Genomic DNA, 27,381 nt, shown 5'->3' with positions numbered 1-27,381 from the left:
ATTGTTTTGTCGATATTTATGATAATATTTTTAAATTATAATTTATAATTTAATTTAATAATTATAAAAAAATATATAACTTTTAAAAAAGTGGGCTGGCCCGGCAAGCCTGTAGCCCACGTACTTGTGGGTTGGGCCGACCGTTTTCTGGCCCACACCAAAAATGGGCTAGCCTGGCCTGACCCGTAAAATGTCAAAGCATGTATGAATTAGCCCGGATGGGATAGGCTAGCCCATATTGACAGCTCTAAACAAAAGGAGGCTAACAAAAGGAGTAATAGCCTCCTTTTGTTTCCATTTCGATGAAAAAAAATCTGGTCGATTCTCTTGCTCCCTTAACATCAACTCTTATCCCCATTGATGATGCTTTATGTTTGTAAATATTTTCAAGTATGCAAATTTTATAATAACTAATGGGATAATAGGTAATTTTTATGATTTTTTAAATATTGATATATAAAGAATAAGGACAAAAATTAAACACTTTTTTAATTTGATTTTTTCATGCTGTGGACCTCAATACCTAATTGTTTTGGTATTTGGGAGTGCGCATATCTATCTGTCTGTCTCTGTTGAGTGACAAATAATGCGATTAACATCATTTCCTTGTCACAATCTTCTTCTACCTAATTCTTTCATTTCTCGCTTCCCAAGAGCTATAACTAGTAATCAAAAAAGCCGCAAGTGTGTTCCTTTACAAACATCCACTATCAGATTAGCAGTAAGAGCTCACTCTGTATCACCAACAACAATGGTCAAAGCCATTAGGGTTCATGAACTTGGTGGTCCTGAGGTCTATTTCTTATCACACTCTCTTCTTTTAGTAACTTTGTTATATTATCAAAATCAAATGCTAATGGTTTTTAATCTGGAGGATCATGATTACATTCTGCTGAAAAATGTTTTAATTTTTGTTTTGGTAAATTTTAACACATCTCCTTCAGGCATTGAGATTACTTATACCCAAATTAGTGGAGGTGCCGAAAGCAGGCGTCATAAAAATAAAATGAAAGGTTGCATGTACAATACATTTTATATAATTAGAATTAAAGAGTATTAACTCTCAAAGAAGAAGTTACTTTTGTTATAGCTTCTTTTAATACTACGGAGTTGCCGTCTATCTAGTTGAAATAATCCTTTCACCTCTTTAGGAAGATGTTGAAAAGAGTAGAAGGTCTCATTTCCACTTGAAGAGGCTTGATACCTTTGATGATGTCTCTGATAATACCTTTGAGCTTGTGATAATTAGTGACCTTGTTATTGATCATGTCAGTAATCACTAAGGAGTCCAATTCCAGGTCATGAGTTTTGAATCTAGCCTGTTTGTACCAGTTAGCATCATACATAGTGGCCTGATTGTTACTTTTACATTGAATGGGGACTGAAATGGGCATGATCAGGTTGTCAGAATCATTCCTCACCATGCCACCAATACCTGATATGTTATTTTGCTGGATGTAGCTTCCATCACCATCAGTGTTAACTTCAATCCTTCCAAGCATTGGTTTGGTCCAAGTACAGACACCTGATGACTGATCTGAATATTTCAATTCTCTGACATAATTTTTTTTTTTTTTTTTTGATAAAGTAACTTTGTATTCATATGAAAACAATCATCCAAATGTTAGTTACAATCCTCACTAGGCATTGCAAAAAAGAAACAACCCTCAAAACACCTTGCATTTCTTTCCTTCCATAAGGTCCACCAAATACAATCTGGAATTAGTTTCCACCGGTCTTCCTCAGAAATTCTTCTTCCAATTGTCTCCCAGCTCCTCAGCAAATCAAAAGTGTTCTTAGGAATTGTCCAGCTTAACTCCAAGCATATGTAAGAACATGCTCCGCAGATTTACAATTGTTATGCAGTGTAGGAACTAGGAAGAGGTGGCTGTTTACCTCTGCTTCCTTGTCACAAAGAAAACACCTTGAGCAAATCTGCAAACCTTTTCTCTGTAGTGCTTCATGGGTTAGGCAACCTCTTCTATGTCAATTCTTTGACATAGTTGAGTTCAGTTGCCTGAAATATCACAGCTAGGAAATGCCACTGATATGTCTGTCTTTATGTTCCATAGGTTATGCACTTCCATATTGGAAGTAACAAATCTTTTCTGGTTACCATATTCACAAGAAGTCCAGCTCCTCCAAATTTCCCAACAACATACCCACTGAAATCCCACCTCCTCCAAATTTCCCAACAAATACAAATAGGAACTATTTGTTGAATCAGTCTATGTATGTTATTGTTAGTCTTAACATCCCACCACATATTGAAAATTCTTTTTATAGAACAAGAGTGATGTCTAGCTCCCAGAGGGTTACCAAAGAAGTTCCAAACATAACAAGCAGCCTCACCATCAATAAAAACATGATTCATTGTATCACAAGAAGGTGTAGCACAATAAAAGCATCTAGAGACTAATTGTTTATCAACATTATGGAGAATCCCATCGAAAGGTAAATTTTTAAGAATCAATCTCCAAGTAAGAAATGACATTTTAGAAGGAAAACATTTATGACATACCTTGTCAAGAGTGGTGTCCTTCTGCCTGTGTTGTCTGATGATTTGCCGTGATGAAGAGTTGGTGTAATGCAATCTTGGGTAACATCTCAGATGACAAAGTCATTACTTTCTTGATCTCCAATGGGAATGTTGTTAATATGATGAGTCATGTAAGCTGGGAGTACCTCATAAAGCTTCTCCAAATTACGCTTACCCAGCATAAGGGAGTCCTGCGCTTGCGTACATAGAGTGCCTCAAAAGGTGGCATGCCTATATTCGCCTGATAACTCTTGTTATAGGTGAACTCCACCTGCTTGCACCTCGATATATTGTATATACATGTCAATTGTCATTGTCAATAAAGTCACTGACATTAGCCCCAATGTTATCAATATACCAGGATAAAGGACTGTCAAAGCATCCTTCTCGGTCCAATTACCCCCCCACATTCTGCAACAACCATCATTAATATTCCAAAGAATGTTTATTTCAGTGTCCTCCCTAGCTTTAATTAGAGATTTACATGCTTGAGAGTTTCCATTTGTCCATGCTTTGGACACTGAATGAACCCTATTGCAATATTTGGCCCTCGTGAAATCAGCCCATAAAGAAGGCTGAGTCCTGAACTTCCACCATCTTTTGATGGCTAAGGTGATACCACCCTCATCTTTAGGAACACATAAGTTATTCTAAGATCTCCAGGGATATTTTGCTTTGTTATCATTGGATCTGCTGTCACATTCATGTTCTTAAATTAGAAACTTAATTAATGGATCTTTCAATTCTTGGGACATAAAACTAAATTTTAGTGTGATAAATTCTATGTTCGCCTTTTTATGTGTTTAGAGGAAGCAGGAGAACAAATATTAATGACAAGGCCTTCTTTTTTAATTTGCATCCACAGAAATTTATCAACCAATTATTTACAACAAGGCTATTGTTTTGTAGGTCCTCAAATGGGAGGATGTTGAACTGGGAGACCCAAAAGATGGAGAGATCAGGGTGAAAAATAAGGCCATTGGCCTCAACTTCATTGACATATATTTCCGGAAAGGAGTTTACAAAGCTGCTGCATTTCCCTTTACACCAGGTGCTTTCAATCCCCTTTGTCAATTATTTTCTCTTCTTCTATATGTTTATGAACATTTTACGTATAATATGATCCTATTTTTAAAGAAGATTCTATTGGAACCCGCTGGTTTGAGGCATCCTGTAATTTGAATATCTTCTGCTGGTTATGATTAGCTTTGGAACTGCATCATATGCAAAAAGAAAAGCCTGCATCTGCTTCGGCATGAATATCTCCACCAAACATGGGATGGTCTATTGTTTGAAAGTTAAATGGGTTTTCTCCATGTGGAGGACCGGAGGTTTGCCCTATCCGGGAATCTCCAGATCTATGTTTAGTTTCAACACCCTAAAGCTCATCGTTGATTACTATCTCCTACCACTCAAACCTAACTCGTTGTTATCCACTTTAAAACTAGTTTTTAAGTACTGAAAATCTGCCATTTAGCAATGATTCACAGGCAGTAAAGACTAAAGAGGTGAAGTAAATTAGATGCACAAAGATTCTGCTTTACCACAAGTCTGATCCATATACTTATCCAACAAAAAAGAAAGACAGGGGACCATGTACTTCTCATCATCACAATCGACACTTAAATAGTGAGGTTCTTGTTTTGTCTAGAGAGGATATTTTTTTTGTGTATCAAGTTATCAACTGTGTGTATTTGTACGGTTCAACCTCTTTTCTCATCTCTTCATGCTAGATTCTAAATATGGAGTTACCAACTTTGTTTTTGTTTTGTTTGGGGACAAACGATATCCAGTCAGGCCTATAGCTGGATCCTTTTTGATCTAGAGGCCGGCAGAACATGATAGAAGCATTTCATTTATAAGGTATCGAAGATCATAGAAGCATTATTTAGGTGGCATTCAGTTGGAATTGAAGCTAGAATTACATTTTTTATGCCAGGTATGGAGGCTGTAGGGGTTGTAACAGCTGTTGGTCCCGGATTGACTGGGAGGAAAGTTGGTGATATTGTTGCATATGCTGGCGGTCCAATGGGTGCATATGCTGAGGAACAGATCCTTCCTGCTGATAAAGTTGTGCCTGTTCCTCCCTCAATTGACCCCATTGTTGTAGCATCCATACTTCTCAAGGGCATGACTGCTCAGTTCCTACTGCGCCGCTGCTTCAAAGTATGTACATCATAGTCTTACAGCAGCCGAGTTTCCTCTATTCTTTTTTCTTTCCATCTGTTCCTTCTTTAGTTAAAGTTGACATGCTTATATTACAAACTAGATGATTTAGATTATCTGGTGCGGAAGAAGCCCTCAACTCTTACAAAATACCAGTTTAAAAAAAGAAGTCCTCAACTCTGACATGGGCATGATTGAGTGTTTGTTTTATGATTTAGATGTTTTTCCCTACATGTTAATCAATGTGATCATATATAGGACAATTAAGGGAAGATACAAAATACTATTTGATTAGCTCTTATTACTGGAAATTCAATCTTTAGATATTGACTGGAGTACTAATGGATGATTAGCAATTAGACGCATATCCCATGATTGAAGTTCCTTTATCCATATTCTCCTTTTTAAAGTAAATTAATCTATTTCTTGGTGATCCAGCAGATTGCTAGGTCCTATTGCTTTTGACTACTGCATCATGTGTTTCTCATAGTTATTGCATGAGTAATTACAACTTGAAGAAGTAAAAGTCATAGTCCCTAGTGGTATGTCTTGAGAAAACCAATATCGTTGCTTGTGATATTAGGTGTGTAATTTAGAAGTTGAAGGCTAGTAATCTGGATGGGCATATGGATCTTTTCCTCTCCTTTGTTTTGAAGATTTCCAGCTTTTAAATTTCATATGATTTTTTATTTATTTTTTGGATAATGGAAGACTATGTGTCCTATCAGTGTTACAAAGACGTAAGCACCATCCTTACTCCATTTTTGACTCCAGGTATCGGGCTGATCTGTGTTCTGGATGGCTATGGTCCTAAAATCCTGATATTCTCTGTACCAAAGCAACTTTAGGAAACTGTGAAATGGCCGATATTCTTTAATTTCCTGCTGGTTTAATTGGTTGTTTGCAGCTAGTTAGTGAAGCAGATAAAACATCAGAAAATTTAAAATATGAATAAATTGAATGCTTGAAAGCGCGAAGATCATGGAATACATTTTATTATGAGTGCATTGTTTTCCAGTTTCTACAAGGTTAAGCGGTTATCATAAAGTATCTCCGCTCTCTCCTGATCAGAATCAGGTACCCCATAAATTGGATTCTTAGAGATTTACAGAATTACTTGGGAGTTCCAAATTATGGGAAGGGGGACCAAATGCTTCTAAACTAAATTTGGAGGTTGATGCAGTCCAGTTTGTAGAATAGTGTACTATGACAAATACAACATGCTGAACATGAACCAGCTCTGCTTCCCAGATTGGTAATTTTAAGAGAGCTGAAAGGAAAATAAATGACCTTTCTAGCCTCATTTTTTCTCAAAAAAAGAAGTGACCTTTCAATGGTTTTGGCATGTAATGTTTGTGCAACAAATTGGAATTTGCTGTCTTCTTGGAATTTTATCCATCCATTTCCATTTCATTCAAAACTTTATTCTTTTAAAATTCTTTTTAATTGAATAGATTTTTCTCTCATTTGCATAATTGCAAACTAAGATATAGCTTCTACAACTCATTATAGACATAGGATCATAGAATCATAGATGTAGGTAGTACTTTGTAAATATGGGGCTGCTACAACTCTTGTAAGATTCGGATTCTAACATATATAGACAAAGTTACCAGTTTCAAAAAAAGATATAGCTTCTTACTTTCATCAAATTTATACTGTCTTGCATTGTGTTACAGGTTGAACGTGGGCACACAGTACTTGTTCATGCTGCAGCAGGTGGAGTTGGCTCCCTATTGTGCCAATGGGCAAATGCCCTTGGTGCTACAGTCATTGGGACTGTATCAACTAAAGAGAAGGCAGACCAAGCTAGAGATGATGGGTGTCATCATGTCATAATCTATAAGGAAGAGGATTTCGTCAATCGTGTCAATGAGATCACATCAGGCCAAGGAGTTGAAGTTGTATATGATTCTGTTGGAAAAGATACTTTTCAGGTATTGGCATTTACATTCATTTTTATCGACCAAGTTAGCCTAAATTCACACAAGAGCTTTCAGAAAAGCAACGCTTTCATCAGAATGGTGAAGTTTGTTCATGTAGGTTTGGGTTTGGATTTAACAGAATCTCTTTTAACTGTCGGAGATTGAAATTTATTTTAAGACAATCATAACTTGCCAAATCATTAATGATTAACAGCAACCTAGCAATAAACCAACTAGCCAGGGGAAATTTAATGCAACATCTTTAACCTGTAGGAAAATGAACAAGAAAACTATGATGGGCCAAAACTTGGGTGGCCAGGATTAGAAAGAATTTATTGTGCTTATGTCTTGTTCCTGAGTAGCCTTTGATTAGAAATTTTTTTGATCAGGGATCATTAGACTGCTTAAAAACTCGTGGATACATGGTGAGTTTTGGGCAGTCATCTGGCTCACCAGATCCAGTACCTTTATCAGCTCTTGCAGTGAAATCGCTATTTCTGACGAGGCCTAGCATGATGCATTACACAGTAACGAGGGATGAACTACTAGCAACTGCCGGAGAGGTATTTGCAAATGTGGCATCAGGTGTCTTACGCGTCCGTATGAATCATACTTATCCCCTGTCTCAGGCGGTACAAGCACATGCTGACCTTGAGAGCAGGAAAACATCTGGATCAGTTGTACTGATTCCAGATGGTGCTTAGTAGTAGTTTACTTTGTGTACTGCCAACATGAAATATATTAAAAGGCATAGTGGACTTCAAGTCTGTGCTGAACCATAATAAATGCATAATGTACATTCTTTGCCGATTTGTACTTCTCAGTGTGTTGTATTTTCCCGTTGTTGTACTGTTGTGTTCAATTTCTAGCCTTCTGCAAGTGAATGAGCATCATAATATTAGTTCCTTCAGGTTCTTCCTAGCTTACTCTGAGCGTGATAGCTTATTTTGTCTCATAATCGTAGGAGCATCTGTCTGTGTTAGTTAGATAATTGCAGGTGGAACGATTGAAGGTCCTTAACAAATATAGTTTTGTTGATTACTGTTTTTTAACCAAAGTCCAGTATTCAATCTTTGACGTTGACAATTACATATCTTAACTATTCAATCTTCCCATTACATAACTAAACTATCACACCATGTGAAAAGAGAGTTCTTCTTGCTCGTAGCTTAATTTATTATAAGTTGAGAGATATGATCATTTGACGTTGGAACATTTTCAATCCTTGGAACAATTTGAGTTTATCCCAACTTTCTTCTCCCCACTACCTTCAAAACACAAAATTTTGGTACCACACACCTCTACATCACTTCCCAAATTATTTAAAGATTGCTATGAGTGTCTACCCTTATTTCAACAATACGTTGATCATGATTTCTAGAGGGTGTAAATTTCATTAGTAATTAGCTATATTCTATCGCTTGCAAACAACTCCACTTCCATAAATCCCACTAGTGCACCTCAAGCTTGGCAACTCCAAAGCAAAACCGGTTTCATTATCAGACTCTTCTTCATTTGTTTGAAACTTAGTCACATAACAATCAGCATCAAAGAGTCCTGATGTTAAAAACTCTTTGTCACCTCCCATTACAGGCATCAAAACACCCATCTTAACTTTTCTCACATACTTCTTCTTATACGTTTGTCCTAGAACACCATCTACTTCGTCGTTTAACGAGAAAAACTTGAACCCAAGTTCAAGATGAGCAAAGCAGTCATCTTTTGGTATGCCATAGTTATGAACTCGAGATTCTTGTTTTGTAATAGGTACAACCTTAGCAGTGATCTTGAAAACATTTTCAACTTCTATGACAACGTCATTTGTGTTGCTAATTCTAGTAATGGAGGCCATAGGCACAGTTTCATCAGATTGCCACCTTGCTCCTTCCTCGTCACGAAGAAGTATGATTGTATCGTTGAAGTGGAGGGAAAGGCGATCAATGTAATCATCCCATGTTGATGTTTTAGTGCACCTATTGAGATCTTGTGAGAACCATAAAGGATACCAATGGATTGTATCCAAGTGAAGTCTCTCTTCATGTTCCTGTTTCGTCTTCCTATGAAATGAGCATTGATGTGGAATTTAGGGTCTGAAACTAAGCAGAAATCTTTGTCTTTCTTGCCATGGAAGTAGAAGGTAATTCCATCTCCACCGATGAAACGAGGATCTTGGCAAACTGCTCCAGGTATGTCACACTCTGCATCAGATAAATGTACAACATTTAGTTGAACAAAGGCTTGAAGAATTATATATGTTCTCTGTTTCATTATAGAAGTATTGTATTTGACACTTAAGCTAAGTATATAACATACCAAAATGGCCTATGGTATTTTTGGTAGTCTAGTAGATGTTAAACATTGAGCGGTATGAAGTTAAAATTAAAGAGTTTTCAAATATAGATATAAAATAGAATAGAGAAGTAAGGAAATAACTTACTACAAACAGGTTTGCAAGAGACACAATCAACATGACAACCACTAGGACAAGAGGTAGGGCATGAAAATTCGAGATTATAACAATTATGGTAGTACTTGTTCTTGCACTTAGCCTTCTTCGGGGTTGGTGAGGGTGGATGAGGAGGAGACACGGGTGACAAAGGTGGTGGCATTGGGCCATTGATACAAATAGGCTTGCAAGAACGACACTCCGTTATGCAACCAGTAGGACAGAACATGGGACATACATGAGGAAGATTTTTACATTGCTTGATTTCATCTTCTGAGCAATGAGAATTGCTAGGATGGTTAGTTATTCCAGGGGGAGTAGCCTCTACCTTTGCTATAAACATTAACAAGACAATACCTAGATCCACAACAATAGTGAGGGCCATTAGTAGCTATTGAGAGAAAGATAAGTGATGGGATTTTCAATGTTATATAGATATCATAGTAAAATGCTCATGTCAAGTATAATTTATTAAGAGACGTCCAAAGTTCGGAGTTCGGGACTATAAATAATGGTATGTTTGTTTGATAAGTTACATTTCATGTGCTCCTTTTCCCAAGTCAAGTATTCTATTCAATATTTGTGCTCTTTATAGGAGTATTAAACTTCAACACACTGGCATCACTTTGTCTTGGCCATAAATTTAGATACAACACTTTCCTTAAAATCTTATCTTCTTCATATACACGTATCTTTCTTGAAGTAGCTTCCAAATAAAATGAATAGTGATTACAATTTTTCTGCCAGGAGAAACAATATGTCGTCATAGCGAGAAATTTTGTTAAGGTTGTCGATTAATTACTTTTCTAAAATTGAGATTTATTTATAAATATATTTTATCATCCATAGGATAAAACTAACATGTCTTACAAAAAGAAAAAAAGAAAGGTTCCTAACCAAAAGTTCATTGTAAGAGCAAATTAGTTATCATTTTACCAGATTACAAATTAATGTTTATAAAAAATAAATTGCATCTTATTTTGTTACAATTGATTTGATTGCACAAATACTTTTTATACCATGAGTTGAAAAATCTTTACACTCTAATCAACATGTATGACTACTAAAAATCACTTTTTTTTCTCGCTGAAAAAGTTCATGTTTCCACTAATATTTTGATCAAGTCAGTGTAAAAGAAAAAAGTAGTAGTAAATTTCATATGGAAATGTTCACTAGTTGTTTCCACTGATATTTTGATTAAATCAATATAAAAAAATAAAGTAGTATACTACTAGTATGAAAAAATTAGGAAACTTCTATTTCTGTGAGAATCTGTTCCACCATACATTTTCCCAATAAGCTGATTCCGTAAGAAGTAGTTAGAAATTATGTTTTATAGCACAAATTTTTCATTGATCCGCAATGAAAGAAGTCTTTAATTCTAGTAGTATATATATCCTTAGCAACTAGAATTACAAGATCATATGTTATTTATTTTCTGCATCCCTCTTTTATAACTTTGCTTTATGAATAATAGTTTATTATTATAATAATAATCTTAATAATGTTTTCGCTACTGAAGTTGACATAATTGTAAGATCTTGTTTTAGTACACTCATAAAAAGGTTATATTTTTTTGTCCGGGCATATATTTATCCTTGGATAGTTAAGCATCATGTTTCTACTTTTATTATTTAATCTTCGTACATGTATATATTTTTATTACAATTAAAAATCTACTCCCTATTTAATATTCTATACGTCTACCCGACCCAAGTATTTAAACCCGATCCACTCAATTGTGAAGACCCATTAAACTTAACTCCTATACGTATCCTCTCGCGTCACTTTTCACATCAAAACATTGATACGGAGAGAAAAGCGTCATTAATGTTTGTGTATTGTCAAAACATTGTGTATTTTTTCGAGATTATAAGGACAAATATGACCATTTTTCGTAAGATTAAAACATGCAGTGAGGACAACAAATTATATACCTTTTCAATGCCCGTTATCACAGATCGGATCATGATGGCGCCTACCATAAACCCCTAGTAGGCAAGTCAAAACACAAACAAATAAACAATAAATAATTCTAGAATATAACTATGCTGAAGCAAAATAGACATATATAGAATAGGGACATAACATAGATATCTACATGACGGTACAAAATATACATTAAAAGCCCACAAATGACCAAGAAAGACGAATATACGAATCAAACTACGAACATGGTGTCATCGATACAAGAGTGTTTAAGCACAAAAAGGGACTATTTACAACAGATCTACTCAAAATACAAAATATATAGATAATACAAAAGAGGGAAATCAGTAAGTTTCCAAACGCCAAGAGCTCACCATGATCCAATCAGCAAAGGTCACGGGAGATCAGAAATCAACGAGGGTGACTCGTACTAGGCGCTGCATCAGAAAAAGAAATGTAGAATTACAATATGAGTACCAAACACAGGATATTTTATGATTGTATTGGTTCATTGGATCTTTCTATATGTCTTCTAAATGCTAACTACTTTCATGTATTTTATGAGGTTCTACTAATTGAATACATGTACAATGACACGAGTATGAAATAGAATATGGTAAATATACACTCACATTTCGTGTCTAAACTAAATAATCATGTTAATCTACTATATTTAAGTGATTTAATGAGGTGAGAGTGTGTGATGATTACTATTGATCAAGTGCTAGAGGTTTATATATAAATACATGTTATACATTTATTGATTTGATGTAAATACCGATACAAATAGATTTTTACAGTGGAGTATCAATATCAAGATGTTGTCAAAATATAAAATAATAAGAATATGACAATTGCTAACTATAATATATATGATCAAATATCCTCATTGCCAACTTATCGATGATAATCCATTTTGTTATAGGGGTAGAGAGTTGAAATCAAAATATGTTTGCAACATCCAACTCTTCTACCTGATTTTAAAAGGGTTTAGAATCACCATCTAATTTAAAAAAAATATTTATATGTAAATTCTATTTTGATTTGTGAAAACAAGTGAAATTCTAGGTAAGGGTCTTATTTAACATCCCTCGAAGCTTATTTGGAGATAGTTTTTAAACTTAATTTGGTTAACAAGGGAATAACTTTTTTCCATTATTACATGAAAATGGAAATGTTATGATACACTTGTAGGTCTTCTCGATTTGTAACAGCTAGTCAGACCCTGAACTAATGAACATCCGATACAAATAAATATTTAATTTCGTACTAGATAGTGTGCTTGTCGAACATTTACAAAAGTTTAGCCAATTACACTAGAAAAAAGGATATGATGGCTCATGTAACCTCACAAAAAATAGCAGAAAGAATTGAATATTCCTGCTAGGAACCTCAGAAGGCTTCTTCACTAACTAATTATACACTAATAATACTAATCAGGACCATTTTTTTTCTACCATGGAGAAGCAGCCAATGCCTTGAACTTGAGCTCAAAGTTTGCATCTTTCTTTGTTAAGGCCTCAATTTCAGATTCTACATTCTTCATCACTTCTTTCACTTTCAAAACCTTTTCTTCAATAATCCTCATTTCCTCTTTTGCTTCAGCTAGCTCAACTTTCTTTGATGCAAGAACGTTTTTCGATTCACTTGACAAACTATCAAGCTTACTTATCCTTGCGCGTAAAATCCAACATTCATGCCTAAACACTCAAACCCTTTCAATGTATTGTCCCAAGTCTCAAGACAATCACGAGGGGTCGAAATCTTACAAGCTCTAATGGCATCAGCAATGTTCACAGTTTCAGTAATCATCCCAGCAGCTAGCTTGACATTTAGGCCACCAAGTAAATGGTCATGGAGAAATGAATTTTGGGTGCGACAAAGATCATAGTATTTGGTCCGTATGTGCAATGTAGGAACCTCGGAGTCAATGATCAGGCCATCGACAAGAATGCTGAAACCAGAATAGTCCTTCACATCCATGAATTCAACTCTTGATTCTGAAAATCTTATGCCTTCTAAAACCTCAGAGCCATTATCGCTGTCATTTCCACATTGATCAGCTACAGGGTTGTTGTCCGAGTTTGGTAACAACATAGCTTCCTCAATATTGTCATCTTGATTAATATCAAGGATAGGAGGCTCCAAGTATTTCTCCTCTTTTGCTTCACAAATTTTCATCTCTTCGTCATGATCTATCGAGATAATAATATCAGTAAATCGACAGGTTGTACATCTTGTTTGCGATATAAATTAAATATACTGCTTGTAACCATACCAGATTTGATTGGTCGAGCACGAGAATCCAGATTTAGAAGAGTAATAGCACCATCAATTTCTGTCAAGCAATTTTCTCGTATTATGAATACCTAAAACAGGGGAAACAACAATAAGGCCATCGCTTTACTGTCCCTTTGGGACATCATAAAACTGCAACATACAAAGAATATTAACATTGTCACTTTAGGATAAAAAGATAGTCCAATGCACTAACTCGGGTCTGGAAAAAGATCGAGTCACATTGTGTCTATTGTATGCGATAGATGTTGTAAAAATGACAACAAATATAAGGTGTTACCTTAAATTTGGAGGGTTGGATCAATTGGAAGACCAAGACATCCCCTTCAAGAAGGTTATGAGCAATGGAGAATCCTCTCCAACCCCTACTCAATCCATTCTTATCAACAAGGTACTTGGTAGGAGATTCTTCGTCATTTTCATCCACTAAAACAACAATGTCATCATGTTTTGGCAAATGACAATCACAAAATTTCTTCGGGAAACCCTGTTGTATTCACAAAAAACAATAAGACCATAGTACTAACAAAAAAATTAATTTTTTCAAGAAAATTGTAACTTACCAACCAAAATCCCCCACTGACATGTGAAGGGAGCATATACTTGACAAAACTAGGAAATTGACAAGGCAAATTTGCTTGGACTTCTGCAGCTCGCAACATCGCGAATGAATTTACATCAACAGAGCTCTTTTGTGCCTTCTTTTCAAGGCTAGTAAAATCAAGAATCAAAAGCATTATCAGAAAGATAACAACCATAAAATTAAATTAACAGTAAGTTTTTGCATTTTTGACACTGACCATAGTTGAACCTTCTTTTTACCTCCATTTACCACCTGGCAAAAGAATTTTACAGGTACATTTATTAGTGCTAATAGAAGAACAAGGGGCATGACCAGAAATTCAATATTTACAATATACATTCAAGAAATGACACCTAATGACTTTGGAAATGGATGGTCTCGAACTTTTGACCTTTGCTTGCCCCGTGGGGGAAACATGAAGATCAAAAGTCAAAACTTGAAGTTAGCGGGACAAAAGTTTCAGATCACTCACCTGGAAGAACATAGAAGCAAAAATGAACATGCTTATATATCAACAAAAGGAGTAAAAAATGGTTGTGACCTTGTTGGTTTTACTAGGAGGCAAAGCCTTTTTCTTGATTTGCAGTGCCTTTTTCTGGTTAAGCCATAAAATGGGAGAACAAATTAGAAACATGGGCAATCATTATAAACAAATACTATTAATATAAGGAGATTGAGTTGTGAGTACCTTTGAGGAAGAAAGAGCAGGGCATTAACAAATCAAATTATAACCTCGAAGAGTTAACTAATGAAAAAGACAATACCTCCTTGTTTTTCAACTCTGCCAGTGATGACCCTGCTTCAGTGTAAGCAACGCCACTACCACCAAGGTCATCTCCTATAATTGATTAAAAGTATGCAATGAGTGCAACATCTCAGCCTGTTATGATAGTTCATACAAGAGACTGTAGCGATGCAGTATCGCAAAGTATTTCTTTTTTGTAAAACCTGTAGCTTTTCTTAAGGTAGCATCCTCAGCCTTTTTATTAGAACTAGCATAGCATGTACGAGTAATGAGACTAGGAGGTAAATGAAGCTACCACTCTCTCCATACCAATTTATGAGATAATTATTCTTCTTTTTTTTTTACGTTGCAATTCCATTTCTCCATGACTATCACAATTGTCCAGTAAGTTTCTCAAATGATTACTCAACTTGATGAATTTATATACTAAGTCACTTTTCTTTGTTTTATATAAAAAAAAATGTCACTAAATGATTCATTTGTTCCTTTAAAAGCCACAGTCGCCAAAAATTTACATAAAACCACCAGAAAATTCACTTTGTTATGTTGAAGGTGAAATTCAGTGTTACCGGAGATAATGGCTCATGTAACCTAGTGCAAATAAAGAGGTGCATTTCTCTTGAGAATGAAGCAGAAGAGAGATCGTTATAACACGCGATTCAACAATAACAACATGTTAGTATGATTGGACAGATTCTAAATATATGTACATATCTATGTTATAACTCTAAATATTTGTGTAATGATGATAGGGAGATAGCATAGATTAATGTAGCATATTTTCAAAGATATTACAATTAGGAATAGCATATATTTAGGGATATATAACAATTTTTTAGGCATGTAAATCAGAATTCTTTCTATTTAATGGAAGAACTCTCATTTGAGAGTACTCATTCAGCAAAACTGACATGGTATTAGAGCCTTTTTCAGTGCTTTGATTTTTAGTGTCTTGCATCTGTGGTTCCTTTCAGAATTTTTCTTTGAAAGTTTTGGTTCTGCTTACTGTTTTTTAGTCAACAGTTAGTCCTAAGCATCTTGGAATCTTAGTCTTGGTCATTCTGGTTATTTTGTATCATTGCATTTCTATCTTCCTTAACTTGTCAAGAACATGGCGTCATATCAGTTTGAGTCCTTCCATGTTCGTTTCACAGGAAAAAATTACTCTACCAGGGAATTTCAATTCCAACTATTTGTCACCGGAAAAGAATTATGGGGACATATAGATGGAAGCAATCCTACTCCTACCGATCCTACAAAGCTCGGTCAATGGAAGGTTAAAGATGCTCGGGTGATGACATGGATTTTAGGGTCAATTGACCCTCTTATTGTTCTTAATCTCAGGCCATACAAGACAGCAAAGGCCATGTGGGATTATTTACAAAAGGTTTACAACCAAGACCATAGCGCAAGGCGCTTTCAATTGGAGCATGAATTGCTATGTATTCTCAAGGAGGTCTCTCTGTTCAAGATTATTTCTCTGGATTTCAGAACTTATGGGCTGAATTTACCGACATCGTTTATGCTTAAATACCTTCTGAATCTCTCTCTATCATTCAGGGAGTTCATGAACAAAGCAAGCGAGATCAATTTTTGATTGAAATTATGATCTGATTTTGAAAGTGTTCGCTTCCAACTTGATGAACCTGATCCATCTCCCTCGTTGGATGTCTGTTTTAGGGAATTACTTCGTGAAGAGACGCCTGTTGCATTTGCAGCTCAAGGGAAAGGAAAGGGCATGGATATGGCTAGAACTCAATGCTACAGTTGCAAGAAATATGATCATATTGCTAGCAATTGTGGCAAGAAGTTCTCTAATTACTGTAAACAACAAGGACACATTATCAAAGAGTGTCCCACACGTCCTCAAAACTATAGGGAAAATGCTTTCCAAGTTGGGATAAATGGTTCCGCTACAAATAACTCGTCTTCAGTAGGACAAGTTCTTACTCCTGAAATGGTACAACAAATGATCTTGTCAGCATTTTCAGCTTTGGGGCTGCAAGGTAATGAGGTAATATCTAAATTTTGGCTTGTTGATTCTGGCGCTTCCAATCATATGACCAACTCAACTAATATACTCAAAAACATCCGTGAGTATAATGGTCCAACACAAATTCAGGTTGCCAATGGTAGTAATTTACCCATTACCAAGGTTGGGGATATTACTGAAACTTTCAAGAATGTTTTTGTATCACCAAAGCTCTCCACTAGTCTTATTTCAGTTGGCCAATTGGTAGATAACAATTGTGATGTGAATTTTTCTCGTAATGGTTGCCTTGTGCAGGATCAGGTGTCAGGGACGATAATCGCGAAGGGGCCTAAAGTTGGAAGATTGTTTCCTATACACTTTTCTATTCCTCGTGTTCTAGCTCTTGCTTCTACCACTACTAAGAATGAGGTTTGGCATAAACGTCTAGGACATCCAAATTCTATTGTGTTGTCTCATTTGTCCAATTCTAGTTTATTGGGAAATAAAAATCAATTTTCAGTTGCTTCCTTTGATTGTTCTACTTGTAAATTAGGCAAAAGTAAAACTCTTCTTTTCCTAATTTTGGTAGTTGTGCTGCAAAGTGTTTTGATATCATTCAAAGTGATGTTTGAGGCTTTTCACCAGTTGTTTTCCATGCTCATTTCAAGTATTTTGTGACATTTATAGATGACTATAGTCGATTTACATGGGTGTATTTTCTTCGATCTAAATCTGAAGTGTTTTCCATATTCAAGAAATTTTTGGCTTACGTTGAGACTCAATTTTCCACATGCATCAAAATATTAAGATCTGATTCTGGTGGAGAATATATGTCTCATGAATTCAATAATTTCTTGCTTGAGAAAGGAATTGTATCACAACGCTCTTGCCCATATACGCCACAGCAAAATGGGGTTGCTGAGCGTAAAAAGCGTCATCTTTTAGATGTCACTTGTACTTTATTAATTGAGCCCTCTGTTCCATCTAAATATTGGGTTGAAGCTTTGTCTAGTGCTGTCTATTTGATTAATAGACTTCCATCTAAAGTGTTAAATCTTGAGTCTCCATATTATCGTCTTTTTCACAAGCATCCTAGCTATCATAGTTTTCATACGTTTGGTTGTGTTTGTTTTGTGCACTTGCCTCCTTCTCAACACAATAAACTCTCTATTTAGTCTATTAAATGTGCTTTTATGGGCTATAGTACTTTGCAGAAAGGTCTTATTTGCTATGATCGAAGTTCTAACAAATTTCGTGTTTCTAGAAATGTTATTTTCTTTGAGAATCAATATTTCTTTCCTACTCATGTTGAGTCATCTTCTGTTTCTCCTCTTCTTTCTACTTTTGAGGATTTGTCATTGTCTTCTAAGCGGTTCAAACCAGGATTTGTGTATGAACGACGTCGGCCAACTTTACCCATCCCGAAATAGATCCGCCACCTGAGACTGCTCCACAACCAGAATCTGAGATTTCTTCAAGGTCTGCTCCTCTTGAGCCTCCTCGGCGATCTACTAGAGTGTCTCAAACTCCTAAACGGTATGGTTTTTCTTCTACTTTATCCACCATCTCTATTCCAACAGGTTACTCACAAGCTTCCAAGCTTGAATGTTGGCAAAAAGCAATGGAGGAGGAACTTTTGGCTCTTAAAGAAAATAACACATGGGACATTGTTCCTTGTCCTCCAAATGTCCCTTCAATTGGATGTAAATGGGTTTATTCAATTAAACTTAATTCTGATGGAACTCTTGATCGGTACAAAGCTCTATTGGTGGTAGCTATCATAGTTTTCATACGTTTGGTTGTGTTTGTTTTGTGCACCTGCCTCCTTTTCAACGAAATAAACTCTCTGTTCAGTCTATTAAATGTGCTTTTATGGGCTATAGTACTTTGCAGAAAGGTTTTATTTACTATGATCCAAGTTCTGACAAATTTCTTATTTCTAGAAATGTTATTTTCTTTGAGAATCAGTATTTCTTTCCTACTCATGTTGAGTCATCTTCTGTTTCTCCTCTTCTTCCTACTTTTGAGGATTTGTCATTGTCTTCTAAGCAGTTCAAACCAGGATTTGTGTATGAACGGCGTCGGCCAACTTTACCCCATCCCGAAATAGATCCGCCACCTTAGACTGCTCCACAACCAGAATCTGAGATTTCTTCAAGGTCTGCTCCTCTTGAGCCTCCTCGGCGATCTACTAAAGTGTCTCAAACTCCTAAACGGTATGGTTTTTCTTCTACTTTATCCACCATCTCTATTCCAACAGGTTACTCACAAGCCTCCAAGGTTGAATGTTGGCAAAAAGCAATGGAGGAGGAACTTTTGGCTCTTAAAGAAAATAACACATGGGACGTTGTTCCTTGTCCTCCAAATGTCCGTCCAATTGGATGTAAATGGGTTTATTCAATTAAACTTCATTCTGATGGAACTCTTGATACGTACAAAGCTCGATTGGTGGTCCTTGGCAACAAACAGGAGTATGGAGTAGACTATGAGGAGACTTTTGAACCTGTAGCAAAAATGACTACGGTGCGAACTATTATTGCCATTGTTGCATCACAAAATTGGCCTCTTCATCAAATGGATGTCAAGAATGCTTTTCTTCATGGTGATCTCAAAGAAGATATTTATATGAAAACCCCACCTAATTTGGGCTCATCACCTACATCAGATGTATGCAAGTTGAAGCGGTCTTTATATGGATTAAAACAAGCTCCAAGAGCTTGGTTTGACAAGTTTCGGTCTACTTTACTTCAATTCTCTTTTGAGCAGAGCAAATATGATTTGTCTTTGTTTCTTCGAAAAACATCTGCAAGTTGTGTTCTTCTTTTGGTGTGTGTAGATGACATTATTATCACAGGAACTGATTCTTCACTAATCACTAGCCTCCAGCAGCAACTTAAGGATTCTTTTCATATGAAAGATCTTGGTATTCTTACATACTTTTTGGGATTAGAAGTTCATTATAATTATTTAGGTGTGTTCTTGAACCAACACAAATATACTCGGGACTTGATTGCTTTGCCTGGTCTTCAAGAATCTTCCTCTGTAAATACTCCATTGGAATTGAATGTAAAGTACTATCGTGCGGAAGGAGATCTTCTTCCTGATCCAACTTTGTATCGGCAATTAGTTGGGAGCCTAAATTATCTTACTATTACTAGGCCTGATATCTCTTTTGCAGTTCAACAAGTGAGTCAATTTATGCAGGCTCCACGCCATCTACATTTGGTGGTTGTCCGTCGCATCATTCGATATCTCTTGGGAACATCTACTCGTGGATTATTCTTTCCTAGTGGTTCTGAGATTCAGCTTAATGCATTTAGTGATTCTGATTGGACTGGATGTCCTGATGCTCATCACTCTGTCACGGGTTGATGCATGTTTCTTGGAGATTCCTTGATATCTTGGAATAGCAAGAAGCAGGACCGTGTATCAAAATCTTCCACTGAATCTGAATATCCAACAATGTCTACTGCTTGCTCTGAGATTGTTTGGCTTCGTGGGTTACTTGCAGAAATTGGATTTCCTCAATCTAATCCCACTCCTCTCCATGCTGACAACACAAGTGCTATTCAAATTAATACTAATCCAGTTTATCATGAAAGGACCAAATACATTGAAGTGGACTGTCATTTTATCAGAGAAATTGTAGATAAGAGAGTCATTACTCTTCCACATGTATCCAGTGATCTTCAAATAGCTGATGTGTCTACAAAGTCTATGGCACGACAACGTCATCAATTTCTGGTAGGCAAATTGATGCTTTTTGATCCACCGGCATCAATTTGAGGGGGGAAGTTGGCATGATTGGAAAGATTCTAAATATTTGTACATATCTATGTTATAAATCTAAATATTTGTGTAATGATGATAGGATAGCATAGATTAATGTAGCATATTTTCAGAGATATTACAATTAGGAATAACATATATTTAGGGATATATAGCAGATTTTTTGGCATGTAAATTAGAATTCTTTCTATTTAATAGAAGAACTCTCATTTGAGAGTACTCATTCAACAAAATTGACACAACATACCCAGTGTAATCCTATAAATGGAGACTGAGGAGGGTGGGGTGTGTGCAGACCTTACCCCTACCTTGTTTGAGGTCGAGAGGTTGTTTTCAATAGACCCCTGGCCCAAGAAAAAAGTTTTCAAAAACAAGTTTGGCAAAAGCAAGAGTAAAAGCTATGGTGAAAATATCGTAGAAAAGAGAAGTACTGACAGAAAAAACAGTAAAGATAACCCAAGTAAAAGAAACAATTGTAGTAATACAATTTGACAAATAAGATAGTAATAGAATAATAATAATAATAATGATACGGGTAAGTAGGGAGCAGACAGGGTGCTCAGAACTAGAACTGTGCTCTCCTATAAGAAAGAGAAAAATTGATCGACTACCTACTAACCATGTACCCTAATCCTCCACCTTCATACTTTCTTATCTGGGATCATGTCCTCGGTAAACCGAAGATATGACATGACATGACATGTCATGTCTATTCACCTCTTTCCTCGGTCTACCTATACTTCTCCTTAGACCTATCAGTGTCAACTTATCGCACCTTCTGACTAGGATCTTGTGCTCCTCCTCTTTACATGTCCAAACCATCTCTGTTCTACTTCCCGCATCTTGTCTATCATTGAGACTAAGGTCATTCCCACCTTACCCCGTATATTTTTGTTCCTAATCTTATCTCTCCTAGTGCACACACACATTCATCTAAGCATCCTCATATCCACTATATTCATTATATTCATCTTCTGAACATGTGAATTCTTGACTAACCAATACTCTGCCTCATACAATAGCTGGTCTAACAACCACTCTGTAGAACTTACCATTATGTCTCGGTGGCATATTCTATTACATAATACACCAAATGCAAGCCTCCATTTAATCCACCCCACTCCAATTTGATGTGTGACATTGATTGACCAAGATACTTGAAGCTTCATCTCTTAGGGATGACTTGTGTATCAATCCTCACTTCCATATCCACCTCATGTGATATGTCATTGAACTTACATTCCTTGTACTATTTCTTATTCATGTTCAACCTTGAAACTTTTAGGCTCTAGGGTCTATCTACAAACCTACCGTCTATCATTAACTCTATTGTGTGTCTCATCAATCAATATTTTGTCATCTTCAAATAACATACATCATAGTACCTCTCCTTGAATATGCCATGTTAATCCATCCATCACCAAGACAAAAAAAAAATAGGCTAAAAGTTGATCCGTGGTGCAACCCCATTTTGACTGAAAAGTGCTTCGAGTCTCCTTCCACAGTTCTCACTTGGGTTTTGGCTCAATGGTACATGTGCATTGGTCGCCCCGACATGAATCATAATTGGTTCTTTGAAATAGACACAGGCCTCCTAGTCCTCATCTCTACCACCCTCTCCCGAACTTTCATAGTATGGCTTAGAAGTTTAATACTCCTACCGTTGTTATAATTTTGAATATCACTCTTATTCTTGTACAATAGGATCACTATCCTGCGCCTTCATTCTACGGGCATTTTAGTCATCCTAAAAATGACGTTTAAGTAATACAAGAACTCAGTTGGCCACCTAATACCTACTTTGCATACATTCAAAAAATCCATAGGAATATCGTTTGGCCCGGTCGCTCTTCCCCCTCTCATCTTATGAATCCCCCCTTGACCTCCTTATACTTCTGCAACACCCAAAATCTCGACAGCTCCCAAAGTGTTCTAAATCAACCAGCATCATATTCTTTTCCTCCTTCTACTATGCTTGTCATCTTTGCTTAATTTGTGCTCTTCCACCAATACTTCGCCACCAATAACGTTATAACACATTATTCATTGCAATTTAAAGAATTCATACAAAGAGATTGAATAACACACGATAATTAGATACTCCAACTTGCATTCGAATAAAAAGGCAATAATAAGCAAGAATCAAATTCATCTCAAGTACAATTACAGACACAAAATAATGGTTGCAGCCTTGTAGGCTACCAAACATGCATCGCGGTGAAGCTACAACTTAGACAAACTTAAGGCATCTTAGAGCAGCAAATTCTGCCAACTTGTCTGACTCAATTATGGGAGGTACCTAATTGATATGTTACAACAATGTGAAAGGAGCTAGGAGCTGCCAGCCGACCCTTTTACACAAGTAAAACCAGTACGGGCAGATCACACTCAATGCATTTTCCGGCGAGTGTGACTTTTAACTAAATGAGTGAATAGTTACATGACTTCTTTTTATATGAAAACAAAAAATACGTGACCTTAGGAGATAAAATTCATCAAGTTGAGTGACCATTTGAGAAGTTTACACCACAATTTTCAATATAAACTAGTCAAATTTTAAAGATTTTTGATCCTATGAAACTAAACTTTCCACACATTACATTTATATCTTGTTTCATCAAATTTGAAATTAGAAAAAGAATGGAGAAAAGGGGAAAAAGGAGAAAGTATACCAGGAGAAGGAATATCTTGGAGCCATTTCTGGAATGTGGTCTCTAAAATCTCTACTTCGACTGAGGCTCTATCCCATTGGCGCAATCCATCAAAACATTCAAACTCATCAGTATGTGAATTATCGTCGGAGAGATGAATTGGCCTAAGTGAACGGAGGAGTTTACGGGACTCCAGTTTCTCAAGTGTCTGCTCAACCCATTCGTTCCAAGAGTCCATTTCCCAGGGCGTTAAGAACGAAGTGAAGGTTGAGTACCGTATACCAGAAAATGACAATAAATAGTTCCTTAACTAATCGAGGTCTAAAATGGTCCCTAAGTTTAACTATACACTTACCAGATTTAATTCTTTAATTATTCAAAAGTTTATCAGTTTTGGTCTCTTAACTTACCGGTTTTAGTCTCATAACTATAAACTTACAGATTTTAGTCTTTCAAGTATTCAAAAACTTATCAAGTTTGGTCTTTGTCCATTATTTTTAATACCACTAGCTTAGGTTTATATTAATGGAAATTTTCGTGAAATTAAATCTTTAACCCATTTTTTAAGTTGTTTCTCTATCCCCGCCCTTTTTTCTTCAAACTACTCTTATGAAAGAACAATAACGTCAACGATTCAAAATAAAATTAATGAGGAAAGAAGATATAAATCCTAATTTTATTCAATGGAAAATAAAATTAAGCATATAATTGTTGTTAATGAGTTTTTAGTTATTTAATTAATGCATGCCAAGTATCAAGAAAATATGCACTAATTTATTTTTAAAAAAAGTTCATTCACGCACTTAGCAGCAGTGAGTGCCACATCAACATTTTGTGTTTAATAGGTATATATTTTAAACAATTTAGGTGTTCAATAGGTACGAGTCAACTTTAAGGGGCCGTAGATGACTTCAGCCTTAAATATTCTTCTAAGTCTATTAGAATATAGACCTTTTAAACTTAATTTGGTCATCCCATACGAATAAATATTTAATTTCGTACTAGATAGTAAGCTTGTCGAACATTTACACCAATTACACTGGAAAAAGGATATGATGGCTCATATAACCTCACAAAAAACAGCAGAAAGAGTTAAACATTCCTGCTAGGAAGCTCAAAAGGCTTCTTCAGTTACTAATTATACACTAATAATATTAATCAGGACCAATTTTTTTCTACCATGGAGAAGTAGCCAACGCCTTGAACTTTGGCTCAAAGTTTGCTTCTTTCTTTGTTAAAGCCTCAATTTCAGATTCTACATTCTTTATCACTTCTTTCACTTTCAAAACCTTTTCATCAAGAATCCTCATTTCCTCTTTTGCTTCAGCTAGCTCAACTTTCTTTGATGCAAGAACGTTTTTCGATTCACTTGACAAACTATCAAGCTTACTTATCCTTGCGCGTAAAAATCCAACATTCATGCCTAAACACTCAAACCCTTTCAATGTACTGTCCCAAGTCTCAAGACAATCACGAGGAGTCGAACTCGTACAGGCTCTAATGGCATCAGCAATGTTCACAGTTTCAGTAATCATTCCAGCAGCTAGCTTGACATTTAGGCCAGGAAGTAAATGGTCATGGAGAAATGAATTTTCGGTGCGACAAAGATCATAGTATTTGGTCCGAATGTGCAATGCAGGAACCTCTGAGTCGATGATCAGGCCATCGACAAGAATGCTGAAACCAGAATAGTCCTTCACATCCTTGAATTCAATTCTTGATTCTGAAAATCTAATGCCTTCTAATACTTCAGAGCCATTATCGCTGTCATTTCCACATTGATCAGCTACAGGGTTGTTGTCTGAGTTTGGTAACAACATAGCTTCCTCAATATTGTCATCTTGATTAATATCAAGGATAGGAGGCTCCAAGTATTTCTCCTCTTTTGCTTCACAAATTTGCATCTCTTCATCATGATCTATCGAGATAATAATATCAGTAAATCAACAGGTTGTACATCTTGTTTGCGATATAAATTAAATATACTGCTTGTAACCATACCAGATTTGATTGGTCGAGCACGAGAATCCAGATTTAGAAGAGTAATAGCACCATCAATTTCTGTCAAGCAATTTTCTCGTATTATGAATACCTAAAACAGGGGAAACAACAATAAGGCCATCGCTTTACTGTCCCTTTGGGACATCATAAAACTGCAACATACAAAGAATATTAACATTGTCACTTTAGGATAAAAAGATAGTCCAATGCACTAACTTGGGTCTGTAAAAAGATCGAGTCACATTGTGTCTATTGTACGCGATAGATGTTGTAAAAATGACAACAGATATAAGGTGTTACCTTAAATTTGGAGGGTTGGATCAATTGGAAGACCAAGACATCCCCTTCAAGAAGGTTATGAGCAATGGAGAAACCTCTCCAACCCCCACTCAATCCGTTCTTATCAATAAGGTACTTGGTAGGAGATTCTTCGTCATTTTCATCCACTAAAACAACAATGTCGTCATGTTTTGGCAAATGACAATCACAAAATTTCTTCGGGAAACTCTGTTGTATTCACAAAAAACAATAAGACCATAGTACTAACAAAAATTCTAATTTTTTCAAGAAAATTTTAACCTACCAACCAAAATCCCCCACTGACATGTGAAGGGAGCATATACTTGACAAAACTAGGAAATTGACAAGGCAAATTTGCTTGTACTTCTGCAGCTCGCAACATCGTGGATGAATTTACATCAACAGAGCTGTATTTCAGTGTCTTTTTTTCAGGGCTAATAGAATCAAGAATCAAAAGCATTATCAGAAAGATAACAAAACCATAAAATTAAATTAACAGTAAGTTTTTGCTTTTTTGACACTGACCATATTTGAACCTTCTTTTTACCTCCATTTACCACCTGGCAAAAGAATTTTACAGGTACATTTATTAGTGTTAATTGAAGAACAAGGGGCACGACCAAAAATTCAATATTTACAATAAACATTCAAGAAATGACACCTAATGATCTTGGAAATGGACGGTTTTGAACTTTTGACCTTTGCTTGCCCCGTGGGGGAAACTTGGAGATCAAAAGTCAAAACTTGAAGTTAGGGGGACAAAAGTTTAAGATCACCCACCTTGAAGAACTTAGAAGCAAAAAATGAACATAAAAAGGTGCTTATTTATGAACAAAAAGATTAAAAAAATGGTTATCACCTTGTTGGTGTTACTAGGAGGCAAAGCCTTTTTCTTGATTTGCAGTGCTTTTTTCTTGATTTGCAGTGCCTTTTTCTGGTTAAGCCATCAAATGGGAGAACAAATTAGAAACATGGGCTAATCATTATAAGTAAATACTATTAATATAAGGAGATTGAGTACCTTTGAGGAAGAAAGAGCAGGGCTTTTCTTGGAGGCCATTTCAAAAAATGGTTCACTGGAAAAATTTCTTACAACTTTCTTGCTTGCTTACCTATTGTATTGTATTTTGTTAGTAATTTAAAAATGATATTTATTTTAAGTGGAGAGGAGAAGTGATAATGGGCTAAATTGGAGGCAAAATTTGAATTGGTTGGCAGAGTACTAGGTACTAGTATGGAATGATTTGTTTCCTTTTCCCAATGCTCTTTTTTACCGTTTCATTTTATGGGTTTCTACTCTCTTCTTTTTCTTCTTCTTTAAAGAAAAAATGGCATTGGGGAAAGTTCAAATCTTTTTTCACTTTATATATATATATATATCATAAAGAGCCAAAAATGATCTTAAACTATTTGAAATGAATAAAAATGTTTTTGTTTGTAATTAAGTCCAAAATACTCCTATTGTTTGGGTTAAAATCTCTTTTTTCAAATAAATTTATTGTTTTTTTTTCTTTAAGAACACATTTTAAAAACTTTTTCTTTCTTAATCTCATTTTATCAGTTAAAATAGAATAACTTTACGTACCTTTTTAACGAATAATATATGTCATATACATAAGAACATTATAAATTCATCATTAATTTTTATTTAAATAACGATAAAAATAATATAATAAAACAGGAAATATTTTTAAGTAGGGAAAAGGAAAATTGGGAGGGGGATTTGACTTTGTTCATTTGTTGTCAACTTGCCATTTTAAATGACGGGCTTTAGGTAGTTTCTTGTAAAAAGTAAGTTAAACAACCAGATTTTTAACCCAACAGAAGAATAGGCTCTCAACTGCTCGTCTTCTAAAAATAACCAATTTGCCTTCTGAAAATAACGATACAAACTTTTTATAATTTTTTTTTTTTGGTACGATAGAACTGTTGACAGACTGATTCTATTTTAGTTTTCTGTGCAGATTGGATAGAATTTAGACATGTATACTTCAAGAGTCGATCCATCCAAAGTTTGTTTGATTTGGACTTAAACAA

At 35.6% G+C, this 27,381-nt stretch overlaps 2 protein-coding genes and 1 pseudogene across 2 annotated transcripts; 1 reads left to right on the top strand and 2 right to left on the bottom strand.

Annotated features, from left to right (window-relative positions):
* The first annotated feature begins 538 nt into the window (after positions 1 to 538).
* LOC102588937 (quinone oxidoreductase) lies at positions 539 to 7,540 on the top strand. Its single transcript, XM_006357857.2, has 5 exons — positions 539 to 793; positions 3,449 to 3,590; positions 4,479 to 4,705; positions 6,385 to 6,642; positions 7,020 to 7,540. The coding sequence occupies exons 1-5, from the start codon at positions 587 to 589 to the stop codon at positions 7,332 to 7,334; spliced, it is 1,149 nt and encodes a 382-aa protein (XP_006357919.1). The 5' UTR covers positions 539 to 586; the 3' UTR covers positions 7,335 to 7,540.
* A 504-nt stretch (positions 7,541 to 8,044) lies between these two features.
* LOC102594266 (uncharacterized) lies at positions 8,045 to 9,461 on the bottom strand (annotated as a pseudogene).
* A 2,784-nt stretch (positions 9,462 to 12,245) lies between these two features.
* Positions 12,246 to 23,307, bottom strand: LOC107062717 (B3 domain-containing protein Os01g0234100-like). Its single transcript, XM_015313677.1, has 8 exons — positions 23,065 to 23,307; positions 14,651 to 14,724; positions 14,428 to 14,481; positions 14,104 to 14,138; positions 13,867 to 14,014; positions 13,584 to 13,790; positions 13,284 to 13,374; positions 12,246 to 13,200 (listed from the first exon to the last, which is right to left on the bottom strand). The coding sequence occupies exons 1-8, from the start codon at positions 23,279 to 23,281 to the stop codon at positions 12,674 to 12,676; spliced, it is 1,353 nt and encodes a 450-aa protein (XP_015169163.1). The 5' UTR covers positions 23,282 to 23,307; the 3' UTR covers positions 12,246 to 12,673.
* Between the last annotated feature and the right edge of the window lie 4,074 nt (positions 23,308 to 27,381).

Source organism: Solanum tuberosum, unplaced genomic scaffold (assembly GCF_000226075.1).
Source record: "Solanum tuberosum cultivar DM 1-3 516 R44 unplaced genomic scaffold, SolTub_3.0 scf00255, whole genome shotgun sequence".
Taxonomy (NCBI): Eukaryota; Viridiplantae; Streptophyta; class Magnoliopsida; order Solanales; family Solanaceae; genus Solanum; species Solanum tuberosum.
This window is presented reverse-complemented; position numbering and strand designations above follow the sequence as displayed.